This window comes from Argopecten irradians, chromosome 6, assembly GCF_041381155.1.
Source record: "Argopecten irradians isolate NY chromosome 6, Ai_NY, whole genome shotgun sequence".
NCBI classification, from domain to species: domain Eukaryota; kingdom Metazoa; phylum Mollusca; class Bivalvia; order Pectinida; family Pectinidae; genus Argopecten; species Argopecten irradians.
The window spans coordinates 31,353,423-31,374,411 of record NC_091139.1 but is presented as its reverse complement, the minus strand read 5'-3'; the positions used below and the strand labels follow the sequence as shown (position 1 = coordinate 31,374,411).

General features: G+C 34.9%; 1 protein-coding gene and 2 non-coding genes across 3 annotated transcripts; all 3 read left to right on the top strand.

Annotated features, from left to right (window-relative positions):
• The first annotated feature begins 256 nt into the window (after positions 1 to 256).
• LOC138325629 (protein LTV1 homolog) lies at positions 257 to 18,426 on the top strand. Its single transcript, XM_069271418.1, has 11 exons — positions 257 to 391; positions 4,291 to 4,428; positions 5,007 to 5,156; positions 5,361 to 5,448; positions 5,797 to 5,944; positions 12,176 to 12,356; positions 13,360 to 13,487; positions 13,857 to 13,993; positions 14,453 to 14,505; positions 16,256 to 16,456; positions 16,979 to 18,426. The coding sequence occupies exons 1-11, from the start codon at positions 389 to 391 to the stop codon at positions 17,090 to 17,092; spliced, it is 1,341 nt and encodes a 446-aa protein (XP_069127519.1). The 5' UTR covers positions 257 to 388; the 3' UTR covers positions 17,093 to 18,426.
• Positions 13,023 to 13,100, top strand: LOC138326608 (small nucleolar RNA SNORD53/SNORD92). Its single transcript, XR_011208924.1, has one exon. It is a non-coding gene; the product is annotated as a small nucleolar RNA SNORD53/SNORD92 (small nucleolar RNA).
• Positions 15,234 to 15,311, top strand: LOC138326606 (small nucleolar RNA SNORD53/SNORD92). Its single transcript, XR_011208922.1, has one exon. It is a non-coding gene; the product is annotated as a small nucleolar RNA SNORD53/SNORD92 (small nucleolar RNA).
• Positions 18,427 to 20,989: the final 2,563 nt, after the last annotated feature.

The window sequence follows — 20,989 nt, the reverse complement described above, 5'->3', positions numbered from 1 at the left end:
AACGGAAATCACGGAACGACACAATATCGATGAAGTCTGTAACATTGGAATCACAAAGAAAACTTTTACGAATTACTAAAACAACTGAAATTATGTCTTTAAATGAAGCTAAATAGAAAGTTTATTAATCGGTTCTAAATAGTTCCCGCCAGATGGCGTTATAAATTTGACCTTTTCCTAAATCTATTGAATGATTTGATTGGTCAACCATTTCAGTATCCTAAATGCTTTCTGATTGGTTACTTATTTGCTGTTCGGAAACTGAAGAATTTTCTTTCTTTCTCCAGATAGTTTTAGATGCGTTCCGATCACAAAAAAGTATTTCCGGCATGGAAAGGACAGAGATGTTGCAATGTAGGGTGTAATTTGTGCAAAAATAATTGTCAAAATGGTAAGTAAAAGTGTATATGAACTAACAGGTAAAATAGAAGGAAAGTCATTGTTATATCAAACCCTTCTTATAGGTATTTGACTCGTAGTATGTCTTAAACTTTTTTGTGTGACCACGTGTTCCGTCCATAACCACGATCATGTAACAGTGTTATTTTGTGATCTCCTTTCATTAACAAGTACCAGTTTCCCTATGTCCTTAGCCCTAAACAACTGACCCTAGCACCATGCAAACTTGGGGTTCATACAATGTAGGTTGCCATCCACAACTAGTTTTAGGTTTGTAATGAACTTGGTCCTAAATTGTGTCACTGTCTAGTGTCGCAATCAGTCTTATTAATGAAATCCTGGGCAAGAAATATCTCCGGTCCGATGGCCTGAGACCATTAAAATATGCTCCCAGGCAAGTGAAAATTGGTGTTAACTTGTCCTGATTAATCCTGGGTGATAATTCTGTTAGATTATCACATTGTCATAACATTTGTTAAAAAGCCCAACGAAGTTTATGGATTAAAATATTGACATTTCCTCATAGAATAACAAGGCCAGAGTAGTGTGCTGCGAGCCGGATTTTATCCCGGGACCCCGGACTAACTGGTCCGCTGCTCTTCTGACTGAGCTAAAGGGAAATTCCCAAACCGAAGCTAGACGGCCACTGTATTGATATGCAACTATATTATACAACTATATAAAAACATGCTAAAATAGTTTAATTTTGTTGTATACACAATTACTACAAGATGAAAAGAAACACACTATCTCTTAATCAACTTTGTAAATATAGGTAAAATCACAGGTGGTCAGCATTTTGTCAGTACTTTTGAAAGTTAGCAAATTCCACCACTGAAACTGATATTTTTGCTGGGATATTTTGACGTCTTTATGCTATACATTATTAACAACACCTGTGATAAACTAATGTTCTAATAAATACAATTTGTTGGGTTGCCTTTTGACACAAAGAAAATCTTCCCCACTAGGTCCTCTACCTTCACCTTTAGTCCCTCTTACCTTCCCAACTAGTCCCTGTACCTTCACCACTAGTCCCTGTACCTCCACCACTAGTCCCTGTACTTTCACCACTAGTCCCTGTACATTCACCACTAGTCCCCGTACCTTCACCACTAGACCCTCAACCTTTCCCACTAGTCCCTCAACCTTGGCTTCACCACTAGTCCTTCTGCCTTCTCAACTAATCCCTCTACATAAACCTTAACCACTAGTCCCTCAATCTTCTCCACTAGTCCCTCAACCTTTACCACTAATCCATCAACCTCCCCTCTCCACTAGACCCTCAACCTTCCCCACTAGTCCCTCTACACATACCTTCACTACTAGTCCCTTTACCATCCCAACTAGACCTTCAACCTTCCCCACTTGTCCCTCTACACATACCTTGAAGGTATACGTAGAGGGACATAGAAGGACTGGTGAGGAAGGCTTCATCACCAGTCCTATGTATACCTTCCTCACTAATCCCTCAACCTTTGCCACAAGTCTCTCAACCTTCCCCACTAGTCTCTCTATGTATACCTTCCCCACTAATCCCTCTGCCTTCACCACTAGTCCTTCCCCACTAGTCTATCTTACAGTGATCAATCTACATGCGCATCCCGAGTCCTGGACTCACAGAATTTTAAAAGGACCCATGAAATTTCTGGGAATGGGTATCTATAACAAGGTGGGACCCATTGTTTTCACAAAAACCATTGAAAAGGACCCGCGAAAAATAATCGTAGATTGAACACTGATCTTAATCTGCCTTCACCACTAGTCTTTCAACCTTTACCACTAGTCCCTTAACCTTTACCACTAGTCCCTCTGACTTCACTACTAGTCCCTCTGCCTTCACTACTAGTCCCTCTGCCTTTACCACTAGTCCCTCAACCTTTCTAACACAATTATGTACATTTAATGATGCTTGATCCAATTTTCTACCTCCTATAAAGAGATCTTATGTAACTTCTGATGTACGTTTTGCTTTTCGCTTTTTTGGATTTTGCTAGATATATATTTGTATACTTGTACAATACAATACAATACATTTTATTTAAAGTCGCATATTTCAATTCATACAAAAAACATTAACTACTTGTGTAGAGTTATGGCCCCTTGAACAGTGTTAGCTATTTTTTGTTAGTTATAACAGAAACTAACAGTGATGTGAATACATGTGAAGTGTAGTAGTGTAGTGAGCCTGAGCTGTGTTGTTGACTGATAACACTTGTTGATAAAGGGCTGTGGGTATCGGTCATGTTACAGTAAACACCTGTCATTTGTTATCACAGCTACTAGTACACTCACACTGTTTATGTAGTCTCCATTCAAGTTCTCTGGGTTCAAATCCCCCATAAGTATTGTGCTGTTCACATTTGTTCATTTAATATGTAAACATCATTAATATCAATCTCTAAATGAAACATATTATTTACCTCTTTTATATAAATTCCCCCAAAGATATCTATCTAGTAGTATTCTTTTAAAGACAAATAAAACAAACTTTTGGATTTTTACTCTCAGTTTTACAAATCCTAAAATGTACATGTTCATAGATTTTATTTTGTGATAGTTATATTTTGTTGGAATTGTTATAAGCCCATTCATACAGTAATTAGTGACGTCACAATGGCCAGTTAAGCTCCGCCCACTGGTGGTCTAACTTTGGTGGTTTGGGTTTGTATTGCTGTATAGTGTAAATTTTTAATTAACAATGTCTTCCTTATTTACCGACCGATCCTTAAATGTCATACACCAAAATGGAGATGGGACTATTCCTTCTCCAATGATGTCTTCCAATTTTCCCTGACATTTCTATATCAATAGTTATCAATTTACCTGTATTTTTTCCACTATATGTCTCTACTAAACCCAAGCCAATTTACACCACCAGTGGGCTTGGCCTAATCTATTGTTCTGACCACTGTGACGTCAGCCAGAATGGCCCTATATCATGAAGTACTTAATTATTATTTTTTCTCAAAATTTTAGGACATGAAATCATTAACAACTATTTGGGCTGGATCAATATATTGATATATTGATACGTATCGGTTTCAGTGTTTTTCCTGCCTATATATTTGGGGCCGGAATTCGGCCCCATTCCCAATTGTATTTCTTGTTATTTTTTCCCAAATCTATGTCTAAATTTCCCAAATCAGTGAGTTGAAGCGTATTTTGTGTGACGGAACCAAAAAAATCTGGAAATCCCAAGTCTGAACATTGTATTTTAGTATACATTCTTATACTTGATTCTTAGAGAAGGATAATTGTTTATTTCTACCTTTTCCAATATTTCCATAAACACGGTTAAAAATTTTCCCAATTTCCTACTTTTATCGCACAAAAATTTCCAATTTTCACCAGGTGGCAATTTCCCAAAATACCCAAGAAAAACACTGGGTTTTCAGAAGCGTATCGAATATCGATACGCAAACATGCTGTATATCGCTGTATCGTTTTAACAACTCAACCTACTGTTTTTATTATAGAAAGAGGAAATTCCAAACAAAATTTATTCTTAAAGATCATTCAAGTAAGAGCGTTTCAATCAAAAGGAAGTGTTTAAAGCATCTGTGTCTCCTAGATGGATTGAAAATGTCTTTTTATAGCTAAAAATACGAATTGACAGAAATAAATCAACACAGATGGTGAACCAAATCAGATGTTTGGTAGGTTTTTGCCAGGTTATAGAATATTTTATCAAAATTGTCTTTTATCCTCACAATATTCAAAACACAATGGTCAACTGAATTTGAAAAAGAGGTCCAGTATATCGTCAATGCGTATCGTGTATTGTTTCAGTGTATTGTCAATACGTATCGTTTCAGACCTTCCAATACCCAGCCCTAAAAACTATAGGGATCATGACTTGATTAGTAAGCTAAATTTGTTCTCTTACAGCCTGGAAAGAAGAAGAAGCCATTCATTGATAAGAAAAATGCGGTGACATTCCATCTAGTCCACAGGAGTCAGAAAGATCCCCTTCAGGCCAGTGAGGATGCCTCCAAACATGTCCTGCTACAGGCCGGCAGTAAAAAGGTTTAAAACTTTTCTCAGAATAGAATTATCCACTAATGTATAGTTCGTGTAGACTATGGTGAAAGGAAGTACATGTAATTCTGACTGTGTAGACAAAATAAATTGTCAAATTTTCAAGACAGTTTTCCGCATTAACAAGACCTACATAAAACTAACACAGTAACATGTCTGTAAGGATCTCGTGTTACCCAGAACATACTGTTAATATTACATCTATGATCCATAGTTGTAGAAAAGAAACACAAACCTCAGTCATGGTCTTCGAGTAGAAAACCAGTCTTGAGAAGTTAATATGCAAAACATTTATTTCTGTCAATCTGTGACATTTAGTGATTTTAAAGTTTAGACAATACTTCAGTGATTCCATAAATACTCCATGTTCTTGACTTATATTTGGGAAAATTAATCCTTCAAATGTTGCTGGTTGATATTGCTGCATGATTGGAACAGTTTACTAAATTAAATACTCCAATTGAAATAATCTGATTTATGCTTGAAAAATGTTTTGTCACAGTAAGTTGGGGTCATCTGATAAGTAAACAATTTTGAGATTGATGATCAAGATATTTATACTTCAGGCATTGGAGAAACAGAAAGAAGAGGAGAGGAAATTCGGAGTGTTTTATGATGATGAGTACGATTACATGCAACATTTGCGAGAAACAAATGAAGCCTATGAGCTGGAGCCTGTTGATGACGGTCGTATATCTGCGAAAAAAGAGCAACAGGTAAATAATCTTGTTCATTATGATTATGATTTAACTAAGTAATATTTCATTACCATTACTTTTCCTTCCTATTGATTTTGTTTCACATTTTCCTAAATATAAAACCACAAGCTCATTACCACGGAAGTGAAAAAAGCTATGACATTTATTTATTTGATAAGCAGATTCCTGGTTTTGTATTTTAACCTCATTGTGTTTTTCCAGGCCGTTAAAATTCAACTACCTTCCACAGCGTTTGCTTCTGATATAGAAACTCAAGTGGGACTTCTGAATAAAGCAGCTCCAAGCAGAGGTAATGTAGAAAAAGTGGTATGGAAATATATGAGGTCACCTAATTTAGGTTATTAAATCATGACAAGTGCTGCCTCAATATTCTGTACACAATTTTATTGATAAAGATAACGTGTTAGTCACTGGAAAATAACGTTAATGAAATTCTACAAGGTTTAGAATATTATTTATTTTGTGCCTGGATCAAGTTTAAGCTTACAGTGATGTACTGAAAGAAGTGTAGACAGACGTGCTTATTTTTAATGCATTTAAAAACTGTATGTAGAGTGTATTTTTCTTGTCGCTATCAATACCGTTGAGACTTTTCTGAATGATATAGTGCATGTTTCAAACTGAGTCATCTGTATAGGACCAAAGCTTGACTGGGACCCTGATATCGTTGCTGCCCTTGATGAGGACTTTGCGTTTGATGACCCTAATAACCAGCTAGAAGATAATTTCATGGAATTGGCAAACGCCGAAGGGGAGTTTGGAGAGGAGGAGGGAGAGTTTGATAGGTAAGAAAAAGAAAACAGCAGTAAGAACTAAGAAAACACCCAATGTAACAAGAACACAGGGTCTAGAAAAAGAGGAGAAATTATGTTAAGCTAATGACGAGTCATTGGAAGTTAAGGATCGTTGTTACTTGTTACACACACAATTAGAGCAAACATACAAATGATGTATACACAGATACCTGAACTCCATGAAGAGATCTTATCTAAGGAACCTCTGATGTATGTTTTACTTTTATAAAAGTAATTAAGCTTGTGTAGAGTTATGGTCCCTTGAACAGTAAAAGTTTGCCATACCAGTATCAGTATACTGGAAACCAGACTTGTTCTCCAAAGGATTTCACTCTGCTGCTAAATATTGTTGTAATTTCTTTCTGCTGTTTTGGTCCTGAATATTTTTTTTCTAAAATAACTCCGTATATTTATAGATAGGAAACTTTAGGTACTTGGGTAAAAAGATGGTTATTAATTTAATACTATAATAGCAGCCGACCAAAGGATTAGATCTTTTAAAAAAAAAAGAAGAAAAAGTAGAAATGAAAAAAAATTCATGATGAAATTTCTATTGATATCAATACAATATTTGAAATAGACAGATTGAGAAGTTGTAGGTTTACATTTGAAGAAAAAAAGTAATACTTCTTGTTTAATGAATTAAGGTAATAAAACCTACACACAAATGATGATCACTCGATACCTGAGCTCAATGAAGAGATCTTATCATGGAACCTCTGAGGTGTGTGGAAAACTTGAAATAGCTTAGACAATTAAGTTTCAGTTAAAGGCCCACTACCTTTTCAAAACGGTTTTTAATTTTTAAAATGGGAATGTAAAACAAGATCGATAATTTTGTAGAGTCTTCAAAATTGTTTACTTACTGTTATACTACATTTATCACCACCTTCTGAATGATTTGATTAAGATAAATAAAATGTTTATTTTCATAATGCGGGTCGTTTTATATTTCCCGCCGTCGTCCTAAATACTGCGCGGTAGTCGACTATTACTGGGCCAGACAGCAAAACAGCGAATTGACTCTCCACTGTTTTCATATATTACACAGGAAATCTTGCATATGTTTGGTGTTGTAACCTTATTTTAGGTCATCGGTATGCATTTTCTGATGTTATTAATGTTTTTTAAGTAACCTTTATATTTTGCTCCGGAAAGGTAATGGACCTTTAAAGCACCTAAAAACTGATCCTCTGATTTTTAGCCCACCATCATCAGATGGTGTGCTTTTCAAATCGCTTTTCTTCCGTGGTCCGTGGCCCTAGTTGTGCATATTACATTTCGAGACCAATCTGTCAACAAGATGCCGCCAGGCAGCCATCTTGGATTTTGATAAGTTAAAGTTTGTTACCGCTATTTCTCAGAAATTACTGAAGGGATCTCTCTCAAATTATACATGTAGGTTCCCCCAGGGTCCTAGTTGTGCATATTGCATTTTGGGACCGGTCAGTCAACAAGATGGCCGCTAGACAGCCATCTAGGATTTTGATAGTTAAAGTTTGCTACCGCTATTTCTCAGAAAGTACTGAAGCAATCTGTCTCAAATTGTATTATGTATATATGTAGGTTCCCCTAGGGCCCTAGTTGTGCATATTAGTTACATTTTGGGACTGATCAGTCAACAAGATGGCCGACAGGTTGCCATCTTTGAATTTGATACAGTTTGTTTCTGTTATATATCTCAGAAAGTACTTAAAGGATCTTTCTCAAATTTCATATGTAGAAATATGTAGTAAAAGTTTGAAAAGCAGAGAAATGATCCCTCTTTCCTTTCTCAGACATAGATCATTCTTTGGTGGGCGCCAAGATTCCTCTGGGATCTCTTGCTTTTATACACTTATAATCGCATATTGTTTGCCTACAAATACCACTAGACATTACTACAATACTACTGATATAGAAAAATTAGCTAAATATAGAGATAAGAGGTACAATTTTAAATGAAGAATTTATTTATTTATTTTTAACATTGAAATTCCCTGAAATTATATAGGACAATATTCTCTCACGGTATGATTTGTTTTTGAAAATATCAAAGTTTACTTGAAAAATTACCATTTGTCATTTTGTCAATGTAGGAAATTTTATCAGTTCATTTATTTCATTGCATTCATAGTGACTATGGTATAGAAATAACATACAGATGATGTATACATGGATACCTGAGCTCCATGAAGAGATCTTATCTAAGGAACCTCTGATGTATGTTTGTATGAAAAATTAAGGGGGAAAAAAAGAAAAGAAATACTTGTTAAACTGAACTGTTTACAGATGTAGCAAAAAATCAATATTTCGAAAGCATACATAGATTAGGTATGCTGTTTATTCTCAAATTTATTGATGTAATTAACTAATTTCCATTCCTTAAAGATATCTAGCTAGTAGAAACACTTCGTGATGATGGATAGGACATTACTCAGTCTCTTTATCCTTTGTCACTTAGATAGAAAAAAATTGAGTTAATAGATTAAATTCAATTGATTGTAAGAGGATTATAAAAACACACCCACACAATGGCAGCCGATCCATGTCACAAATCTTAATTTAGAACTGTTTTGGGTAATTTATATTAATGACTGCTGAAAATAAAATACCCTGTAATCAAAAGGCTGTTGAAGATTTTAACATGAAATGTAAATTAGTCACAGTAATCATGTTTTAAAACAAAGCAACACACAAATGATGATCACTCGATACCTGAGCTCAATGAAGAGATCTTATCATGGAACCTCTGAGGTGTGTGGAATAAAGTTTTGCCTGAACAGAAACTAAAACTGCTTAAAGACAATATTTGGCAATGATAACAAGATGCAGATAATAATGTGCTGTTTTATCCTTATACTATGTTAAAAAAATCTTTTCCTAGAAGAAATTATAGAACTAGATAAAACTATAGATGATAGAGGTTTAGCTTTCATTCTTTGTCACTAGAAGAATTCAATTTAATCCCTTGTTTGAGTATTACTATATTTAAAGTGAATAGTCGGGCAAAGAAAACCAGTCTAAATGCGTTCATTGGCCTTCCAAAAGTTCTCACATATTAATACGACGGTCAAGTTCTGCTTACTTTCCCAGTTCTGACCATTAAAGTAAAGAAAAGTTGAAAGCATTGAAAGCGAGGCTGCGTGGAAATGTAACCACGGACATAGTGAGCCGGGAGGACGTTTTAGAATTTCTATACTTTAAATTAATTTCTTCGTACGCAGACAGATTTTGACGAGAGATTTTATTTTTCCATTTCATAAGAAATTATACTGGATACATTCACACCATTTTACCGTTTTTAGCCATCCTTGCCCGACTGTTCACTTTAAACTACAGATATCATGAAGACAAGTTACCCATTTGTGGAAAAACTTGATAATCATTAACTTAATTTGGTTGGAGTCAATTATTCACTGGTAAAAAAATTAGATCATTTAAATTTATGAAACATGACTTCTAATAGAGCATGTGAATTCAACAATTGATTAAATCAAACTACACACAAATGATGATCACTCGATACCTGAGCTCAATGAAGAGATCTTATCATGGAACCTCTGAGGTGTGTGGAATAAAGATTTGTCTGAACAATTCTGAAACTAAAACAGTTTAGACAAAATAGTTTCTGTGAAAGTACTCACAGTTAATATAGTCGCATGAATTTCTTGAATTAAAAAAAAAATGACCCCGTAATTGTGAACAAACATTTTTTTATGCTATAACAATTTTACTGTTGGAATGAAATAACTTAACTAATAATAAAGAGATAATGGCAGAAAGAACTATTGTTGAAGAATTATCTGATTTAAACATACATAGTGTATTGATGGTTGTATAAAGGGGAAACAAGGAGTTCCCTTATTTTTATTCAGTTTTATTTTGAACAATATTAATAGTATTGAATTAATAAAGTTTCGTTATTTTGCACTTGAGGCTTTAACTGATTCTTCAATAAGATGTTTTGTGAGTTGAGCTATATTGTTAATGTCTACACACTACACAGTTGTGTATAACATACAGGTGATGTATACACAGATACCTGAACTCCATGAAGAGATCTTATCTAAGGAACCTCTGATGTATGTTTATCATGTCAGGACATCTTTAATATCTTTGAATTCAAACAGAAGTTGTTCGGTGCCCTTCAAGCTCCTTTACAAATTTGCGATTACAATTACCCACCCCTCCAAAACTTATCTTGAGCTCTGATAGGATATTATTTTACCTTTAACCTTTTCTCGCTTAAAATAGATGGAATTTAATCTAAATTTTATTCATTAATAACTAGTAAAAAGCACTAAGATCATTTAGATTTTAATGTATAAAAATGACTTGTAATAGTACTATGTGAATTCATTAATTGATTGAATAAAACCTACACACAAATGATGATCACTCAATACCTGAACTCAATGAAGAGATCTTATCATGGAACCTCTGAGGTGTGTGGAATTAAGATTCACTTGAACAGAAACTAAAGTGTACTGCTTAGACTATTTATAATGTTTCCAGTAAAGTACCAGCATTTAATGATTGTTTGCATACCCTGATTAAAATAACTGACATCAACAAACACACAAGTACTGTTAAATGCCAATTTAATTTTACAGTTTGAAAAAAAAGATATTTCATAGTTTATTTTTTAACAGATCTGAGATGATTGAATTTAGAATTCATGAAGAGTTAAGTCATATAGTTAGTGGCTACACAGTGAATTGTAGATATAACATACAGGTGATGTATACACAGATACCTGAACTCCATGAAGAGATCTTATCTAAGGAACCTCTGATGTATGTTGTATCAATTACAAAAATATATGATACATGTAATTAAGAAAAAATGGATTGAAAAAGTCAGCTGATCCATATTTGTTCAAAAACTCTATGATTACAAATAAATTTTGGTTAGATTCAATTTAAAATGATAAAACAAATGCAGATATCATTTTCATTTAAATTATGTAAAAGTGAATTCTAATAGTACATGTGAATTTACCAATTTATAAACCAAACAACACACAAATGATGATCACTCGATACCTGAACTCAATGAAGAGATCTTATCATGGAACCTCTGAGGTGTGTGGAATTAAGATTTACCTGAAAAGAAAATCAGAAATCAAAACAGTATCTATGATATAGTTGCTATTTTATCCTTGAATTGTTTTATACAATTCTTATTCCTTAAAAAATATCTATAACTAGATATACCGTATTTGATCCAATGAGTGCACATGTCAATGTAAACGCCCTCCCCTTTTTAATGCCTCATTTCATATTCCCATGCATAAGACAAAAATTATAAAAACTGTATAGGTTTGCAATAATTTCATCTTTAATAAGCACCTTTTCATTTTTCAATTTTTTAAATGCCCTGGGCACTTAGTGGGTTGGATATGGTACCTGTAGATATTAAGTAGGATTACACTTCATCTGCCATCACGACTAAATGTAGGAGAAATTTAATCACATGTTTGACTAATATCAAAACTACAGATATCATGACAATAGCTGATATATTGTGTAAAAACGTAATGATAACAAATTTATTTTGAATGGAATGGGAGTCAATAAATTAAGAGTAAAAGTCATTAGGAGATTATTTAGATTTATATAAAAATGACATCAAATAGAGTATGTAAATTCACCATTTTGATTACAATAAACTACACACAAATGATGATCACTCGATACCTGAACTCAATGAAGAGATCTTATCATGGAACCTCTGAGGTGTGTGGTGTAAAGATTTACCTAAATAGTACATCAATGTTTCCTTGATTGTAATTTTTCACCCTCTGTCATTAAATTGCCTTTTGTCCGTAGTCTTTTGACCATTTGTCTGACAAAATATGACCAAACACATCCTTGGTGGGAAGTGGAACAGTTAAGAGTTTGTATTGATGTTGACTTAACATGTATAGAAAGAAGAAAGGTGAGGCCCAATAGAGAAAATACAGGTTCTTTCAAATTGCTAGTCTACTATTAGGATCACATTGTGAATGGATTTTTACCAAATTTAGTTAGAAACATCATTTGGGTAATTGGAACAGAATTTATATAAATGGGGACTGACAACCCTGTGGGTAGAAAGGGTAAGGGTCATTAGGGAAATACAGACCCTCTGGGCCTCTTGTTAGGCATTTCTGCACCTTCAAAACCTGGTAAATAAGAAATAACATAACACATGTATTTCATCTAGTAAACTATGAATTGTACAATTTTTGGTTTACAGCGATGAATGTGATATGGATTCAAACGATGCAAACATGTCTGACGATGAGATGAGAGGCTTCCCTGGAGACCAGATGTTTATGGAAGAAGAGACCAAGTCACGGTTCACTAGTTATTCTATGTCATCGTCGGTCATCCGTAGGAATGAAGGTCTAACACTTCTAGATGATCGGTTTGAAAAGGTACAAAATATCGTACAATTTATAATGAAGTAACTATTGTTAGTTTCAAAGGTTAACAGATCCATTAACATACAGATGATGTATACACAGATACCTGAGCTCCATGAAGAGATCTTATCTAAGGAACCTCTGATGTATGGGATCTGCTAGATTTTGCAGTGAAAAATTTAGAAACACAAATATGCTTGAATGTGCTTGGTATTATTCAAAATATTATCTTAAAATGAATAACCAAAACTAAAATCGGTTCACAAAATAAATGAATAATACATTTCAGTAAACTATCATGCCAGCTATCTATTTGAGGTCAAGTTAGGATTGGATTTAGTAAATTTTGTTTTAAATATTGAAAAATAAAAGTTAACAATTTATGATGCATGATTGTATTTGATGCTAATCATCAGACATCTTTCTTGTTTTTGCAAAAACCTTGCTTTTATAATGAAATTCATAATTAACTTTAGAATTAACTAGAATTGTTGGGGTTTTTTCACAAATAAATTATGAATTGAGCCCATTTACATTTTATTCAACCTTTGCCAGGATTACAAAATTTACTAACTCAAATATCATTAACCTCTCGTGACCGAAAAAAAAATACAAGTTTTATCCTAATAAGAGCTCCATAAAACATCACACCAGTCACAGACATCGTGAATCATGTATCAGCAGTGATGATTAAAGGATATGGTTTCATTTTGTGTCTGAAAGTAATGACGACACTTTCCTTGGCTGTCTGAGCTATATATGGTTACTTTACATGGTGTGTATATATGTGTATCATACATATGGATAGATTTTCAAATGTCTGAGGTCTGTGGCCTTTCTAGTAGCTACTAGGCTACTCAAATCAGCTATTGTCTAAATTCCTTTGTTTACTCCTCTAACTAACCTGTGATAGTGGTGACTATCATTTCTTTGAATTTCCTGTAATATTTTCTTTGTTCTGTAGTTGTTCCTGTTTACTTTTGATAAAGACATGTTGTTTGAATGTTTGCTACAGTTTTACGAGCAGTTTGACGATACCGAGATTGGTCCATTAGACCATGAAGACATTGAGGGAGCTGTGGACCAGAAGAGCTACATGCTTAACACTATCCTAGAGGAGTTCGAAAAGGAACAAGACATAAAGTAAATGAAGATTTGGATGTATAAAAATCTTATACACTGGCATCAAATTTGCTTTTACGTGTCTTGATTCATTGATTCATACTGATCGTCAATTAAAAAGTTGATGGAGTTGCCCTTTCAATACTCGCCAACGTAAATGGAAGTGAACATTTTATAAAACACTCTTTAACTTGTATGTCAAGAAGGAAATAGTAGAAGAATTGTGTTTTGTCTTGGTTTCATCAAATTCAAACGTGAAGATAAAATGTTCTGTGTATGGGCCAAAGACCAGCAATAGGAAGTTAAATTTTGGTTAGCTGTTCCCATGGATTATGTTCCCTTTGGTTAAACTATTAGTAGTTAATCCACAATCTGTTGCTATTGTTGTAGAAAACTGAAGGATGTTGTCGATGAGAACACGGGAGAGGAGATGGACGCTAACAGTGATGAGTCAGAGGAGGAGAAAGACATGGTCAATGTGGAGATCGAGGAACCGGGAGAAAAGTGGGACTGTGAATCTATACTAAGTAGGTATCTAACTCGGGCAAGAATTAGAACAGTGAATCTTTCTCTAATTAATAATCAATATCATGGGAAAAGTGAGGCTGTGAACCCATATTGAATATTTAATACCTACCAATTGTCTATACTGCTACCAAGCAGGACCCTCTTTGATTTGTAAACAGCCTTAGATTGTTTGTTGTGGAACACTCCTCCACCTCATTGTTGAAAGTTGGAAACCCATGCAGGGTGTTGCCATGTAGTGACTTTAAGTCAGTGGTTTTTGTCCAGGTCTTCTGGCTTTACTATGTCAATAATCTGACACATCCTTAATTGGCCCCAGGTGTTACTAGAACATTCAGCAATAACAGCCAGAGCAATCAAGTCGAAGATACATGGCAAAGGGCTGAAACCTCTCTATGAGCAGAGAATAGAGACTGTAACACAATTGTATTGTATTCTGATGTTCTGTTTTTATTTTGTAGGCACATATTCAAACATCTACAACCATCCAAAACTTATAGAGGAACCCAGCAAGGTGTGTATGTCATATATTTTAAATTTTGTCTCTGTTATGTACAGAGTTATCTGCTCTTGTATCTTGATTTTTTAAAGTGAACAGTCGGGCAAGGATGACTTAAGTCGGTAAAAATGGCGTGAATGTATCCAGTATAATTTCATATGAAATGGAAAAATAAAATCTCTCGTCAAAATCGGTCTGCGTACGAAGACATTAATTTAAAGTATGGAAATTCTAAAACATCCTCCCGTCTCACTATGTCCGTGGTTACATTTCCACGCAGCCTCGCTTTCAATGCTTTCAACTTTTCTTTATTTCAAGGGTCAGAACTGGGAAACTAAGCAGAACTTGGCCGTCGTATTAATATGTGAGAACTTTTGGAATGCCAATGAACGCATTTAGAATGGTTTTCTTTGCCCAACTATTCACTTTAACACCATTGATTTGGATATGTAGTTTTATCACTGGCCCCTCAAGATATACTGTAAACAAACTGTCTTTGGTGTGTGAATTACTGCAAATGATTATTTACTTTGATATTAGAATTTAAAGATATTTTAATCCAGGAAAATAAATTTCTGTGAACTTGAGTTGAAAAGCAAATTGCTAAATTTAGTAGGCATAAAAAATACAGTTGGTTTACAGTATCTGGTCTGTTGATATTCCGAAATAAAAGACTTAAAAATCAAGAATGGCTTTAACACCAGAGCTAAGCAATTTTGAATCGAACATAGTGAATCATGTATCAGCAGTGATGATTAAAGGATATGGTTTCATTTTGTGTCTGAAAGTAATGACGACACTTTCCTTGGCTGTCTGAGCTATACACGATCATGAATACTTGGCATGATACCTATGTGTTGGTGTGGTTTATCATCATGTTATATTACGTATGAATATTATGTTATTAGACTATAAGAAAAATGGTAAAGATTCCTTCATTAAAGAGACAATTCACTCAGGCAAATTCTTCTGCATAACCAAGAAGCAAAATATAGCATAAATGTATTGTTCTACATATCTTATGAAACATATAACCTAAAACATTGACAAATTCCACAACATTGTTAAGTATTTGAATAAATATCGTTGAAATATCAAATCGTTGATCAATACGATTAAGCAGGTACAATATTGACTCTGTACCCATACCCGAGCGCCAAAGTCATGCACGTTAAACAAATGAACTACATAACCACTTAGAAGGTGATAAAATGATTTTAGGCAAGGCAATTCAACTAATAAGTTAAACACACTACTGTCAGAGCGATTTGAGCAGTTCTAGCCAAAACTTGCATTACTTTAAGAACAAGGGACAGGGTTCGGCATACAAGAAGTTCGACCACAGTGTGTAATGGCGGACATCGAGCAAGTTTGAACATTTTACACACATGTCACCACTATGGGCTTGTCAGGCATATCACAGTAAAACCGACTGATCTAATTTCCATTAGAACTGGTTTTATCTGATATATACAAATTTTAATGTTCTCTTAAACTGAATTGTTCCTTTAAACTTAAAATATTTACACAAATTATTTTAAAAGATGATTAATTCAATAAGATCCATAATAAAACTATATATTTGACTACACTATTTCACAAGGATTGTTCAGATTTATACGTTTTGTTATAGATCTGAACTGAGAATTGAATACAGCATTGGTATGAACATAGGATGATATCCTTGTTACCACACGGCTTCTAGTACTTCTAGTATATCACAAAAGATATTGTATGTTGAAAAAAAGTTTTTGTCATTTTCCAGTCTAGAGAAAAGAAAATTGAATTAACAAGCCGACTAGGAATTCCTAATGAGTCCCTTAAGAAGCCAGGGTTGTCACGGAAACAAATTGAGCAGGCCGAGAGGGATGCCAGAGTAGCAGATAGGGCAAGCACATACCGACCAAAAGATGAATCTGCTCAGGAAAAGAAGGAGAGGAAACAGGCAATCAAAGAGGAGAGAAAGGTAAGGATAAATACAGACTGTCACCATGTCAGTAGTACATTCTGTTACTGTTACCATCCCGTTTATATTCAGAATTGTAGCCATATTTGTTGGGCAAATTTAGATGAAAAGTAATGCAAAAAAAAAAAATTACAATCAAGAACGTGATTCTTCCTCTTTTCAGAGGAGTTACTCTGTTTGAAAAATATTTATTTACGAGAAACAAATCATGTCAGATGTGATCTAAAACATTATAAAATGACCTTTTTAAACACTAGGGGGAGGGTTTTCTGTCATAAGTCGAGAGATCTCCTCCCTTTGCTGATAGGATCAATCAAATCCTTGTATAATGCACATCCTCTCCCTCAAGAAAATTACACTCACTTATGTACCCAGGGGTATATATTGTCAGTGTGATTTTCACATGAGAACAAGGGCGGTAAATGCTTTATCAATACTAAACGCAACTGCATTTATAATCAGTATTCATTAATTTTAGGAATTTTAAATTGGAATTACAACTTTTGTTTCATTGCATTACAGGAGAGAAGACAAGAGAAAAAGGCAAATAAGAAGGCGTTTACAGAAGAAAAGATTCGATTGGAAAAAGAAATGAAAAATTTGAAAAACAATTTACAAGGGGTGAAGATAGTTTGAATAACCAGATTTGTGTTATTGTGATAACCTGAACTTGGCATGGCAGCTACCAGTTGTATTGCTTTGAATTCTCTCACCATTAGAGTTGATCTAGTATCTGTTGGCACTTGATTTTGGAAATGAAATCAATATTAAAGATTTGCTTTCTATTGTTTTGAGAGGATCTGGCATCCACCAGAGATAAAAGTCATCTTGTAATCAATCAACTGTTTAGTAGCCGTTAAGATGGTTGATATCATTGCCAGCATGAGTACAAAATAACATAGTTGGCTTTGAGTGGCACCACCTTACTTGCTGTGTAGTGGCCCCATTAAAACTGTATGGGCCACAGATCATACACCTGCCTAGAGTCGCACCACCTCACTTCCTGTGTAGTGGCCACATCAAATCCTGTAAGGGCCACAGGTCAGACCCCTGCCTAGAGTAGCACCACTTCACTTCCTGTGTACTGGCCACTTAAAACATTGTATTGGCCACAGGCCATACCCGCCTAAAGTGGCACCATCTCCCTTTATGGGTTTTCAATATTCAATATTCTGGCCAAAAGTCAATAACCTGTTAGAGTGGCACCACCTCCCTTCCTGTGTAGTGGCCAAATCAAACCCTGTACAGGCCACAGATCAGGCCCCTGCCTAAAGTCACACCACCTCACTTCCTGTGTATTGGCCACATCAAACCTTGTACTGGCTAGAGGTCAGACCCCTGCCTAGAGTGGCACCACCTCCCTTCCTGTGTAGTGGCCACATCAAACCCTGTACAGGCTACAGATCAGGCCCCGGCCTAGAGTCACACCACTTCAGTTCCTGTGTAGTGGCCACTTAAAACCTTGTATTGGCAACAGGCCACACCCGCCTGAAGTGGCATCTCCCTTCATGGGTTTTCGTACGGTCTCATCAAACTCTGTTTTCTGGCCAAAAGTCAAATACCTGTTGGAGTGACACCACCTCACTTCCTGTGTAGTGGCCACATGAAACCCTGTACAGGCCACAGAGAAGGCCCCTGCCTAGAGTGGCACCATCTCACTTTCTGTGTAGTTGCAACATCAAACCCTGTGTACTGACCAGAGATCATATGTCTAAAGTGGCATCGCCTCACTTCCTGTGTAGTGGCACCATCAAACCATATTCCTTGTTCATACATCTTCAAAGAAGATTTGAATTGATCTTGTATATTATTTGCTGAAAGTGTTCAGCATTACTGAGTTTTCATGTAAAGCATATAAGTGAGAATGAATACAAATTATGTATAAATTTGTATGGGTGAAAGTGAGTGTATTTATTTTGTACTTGATATTATGGATTCTAATAAAAATATCTTGAAAGTAAAAAAAAGAAGTGTTTGTAATTATATTATGTGATATCATCTTTCTTTAGTAACGTTGAGCACATTTAGAATTAGAGAATCTGTATTAACAGATACCCACAGCCTTCACTGGCCTTCACTGGATGTATGGATCATTATGATTTATAGTTACATTCAAACACGAGAAGCATACCAGACGGTGTTACTTAGCGCACACACAACTCATCAATGCCCTGGTGTCTGATCTGAACCTATTGTAGGATTCATGGACGATTTGACCTAGGGTTATGTATCATTCATGGCCCATGGAGACCGATTTTAATTAGCGCGTTCTGACAGGTTTCAGATTCCACAACACATTGTACTGTACTGGTGTACTCTATCAGGTTTTGTGGTATATCGGTGTAAAGGACAGAACTGGTAGTATAATATTCTGTATTGCTAATACCACAGGTGCGTAGTGTACATTTGTATTCCCCATTTAGAACTTTAAATTCAAAATTGTAATTTTCATTTTATCTAGTTCGGAGCCATATACCAATCTATCGACAATTTTTTCATACACAATAAAAAATTATAAGTGGAAATAGACGCATTAATTGTCTGGCCTATTGAGGTTTAGATCCATAGCTCCATGTGTCATTATTTGTATCGGGTGTCTTATTGTACAGCAAGACAACATCTTCCTAACTGTTCATCCGTATATCCCAACAAACACCTGATACTTTGGTGACATGTATAAAAGCCACGTGCACGCTATCTGCTGGCCCAGGTGTGCGTTGTCTGCAATCATGTCGAATATCTAGATATGTTTTTATTCCGCTGTTTCAATATTTCAATCGTGCTTATTTGAAATGCATATGATTGTTCACTTCCATTTCTCTGCCAGATGTAAGGACGTAGATGTAAAAAGTCCTTGGCTAGACATTATAATTATAAGGCTACACAAGCGCGCCCTGTTACACACCCTTATATTACATTTCAATGGATATTTAATAACTTATCGTGGCTGGTAATTATAGATGAATATTGTTAGTCCATTGTCTCTAATTATAGTAAAAAGTAGACTCATCTACAATGAAAAATACAATAGACATAAGGTCTAGAATTCGGGCATGTATATAGCGTGAGTTTGTTAAAGATGCTCCACCGCCGACAGAGCATAAATGATATTCATCATTTGAACAATAATTGGTGTTTAATCGTGTATATAATAGTCTAATTAACACAAAAAATAATATAAAATAATTTATTTTGCCTTTGGTGCATGCACATTCAGTACTTCATTCCATATAGGATATAGTGGTACGGAATTTTTTCGGGATGCAATTAATTGTTTTTTATATTTCTAACCTGAAGTTAAATTAGAAGCTCAAACTTTTCAATGGTGGTAATGGTGTAAAGTAAGTAACTTTTGTAACTGAAGAAAAATACTAAATCGTCTGTTCCTGTTTTTGATAGTGAAAAAATACCATTTGTCAGCGGTGGAACATCTTTGAAAATTATACGAGATGTTATCGAGATCGCAGGTGAACGCTTCATTTATTTCACTTTTAGCATTTTCCCTTTGTTGTATACGTTATGAACTAAATAATTAACTTAAATTAATGAAAATGTTTGTATTTATTATGGACAGGGATTGAAATATTTTAGAGAAAGATACATAGAATTTAACGCATGATAACGTTATTAAGACACACTTAATATTAGCACAAAATCATAACTTATGCAACCAAAGAAAAAGTAATTAAAAAATAAATGATGCTTTCGGAGAATAAAATTTAGATGCAAAACTAGTGAGTCCTTTATCCTAACGGCGAATGAATATTACAATATCGGTAATACTTTTTAGTTCGAATGTGAATAAGTCTGTAGTTTCATCCAAAGTCTACGTTAGGAGGGCAATAGTTGAAGGATGTAGTAAATTACTTACTTTGTGGAAAGGCTTTGAAGCAACTTTCCTGAAGACTAAGGTTAATTTCTCACAAAGGTACATGTACCATCCCCTCCCAAGAATTTCGGTCGAAGTGCAAAAACAAAGCAGATGTAATCTTTGATGTAAATTAATAAATAACTGGTACATTTTTGTTAAACATCCTAGCCGTGCAACAGATAATGTACCAAGAACAGCGTGACCACTATAACTAGATTGTGATAACAAATGTTACGTCGGCCACGCCGGGGCCCGAGACTTTAGGGTTACTCTTATAAGAGTAATAAAATTGGTTTTAATGTACTGACGCGTAGATCGGTTTCCGTTTTAACATTATAACATTGCTCTGGCCTCCAATACGTGCGGGATGCAGTAGTTATTAAATTGTTACCACTCAACGTCTGGCAGACAAGTTTTGGCTTTGAGGCAAATTATTAGTAGATTACTAAATGTGTAACTTCTCAATATACATCAGACCGCGTGGCCACGTTATACCTCACCGCTGTTACACAGTAGCGTTCGAGCTACAATTCATCAGGCAGTGAGATTTCACGATTTCTCAAGTGGAAATAGACAAGATTTGTGTGAAAATGACTGAAGAAAGTTATATCATAACTGAAAAATACGTTTGTTTTTGAGATATAATATAAGAGGTTTCGGAG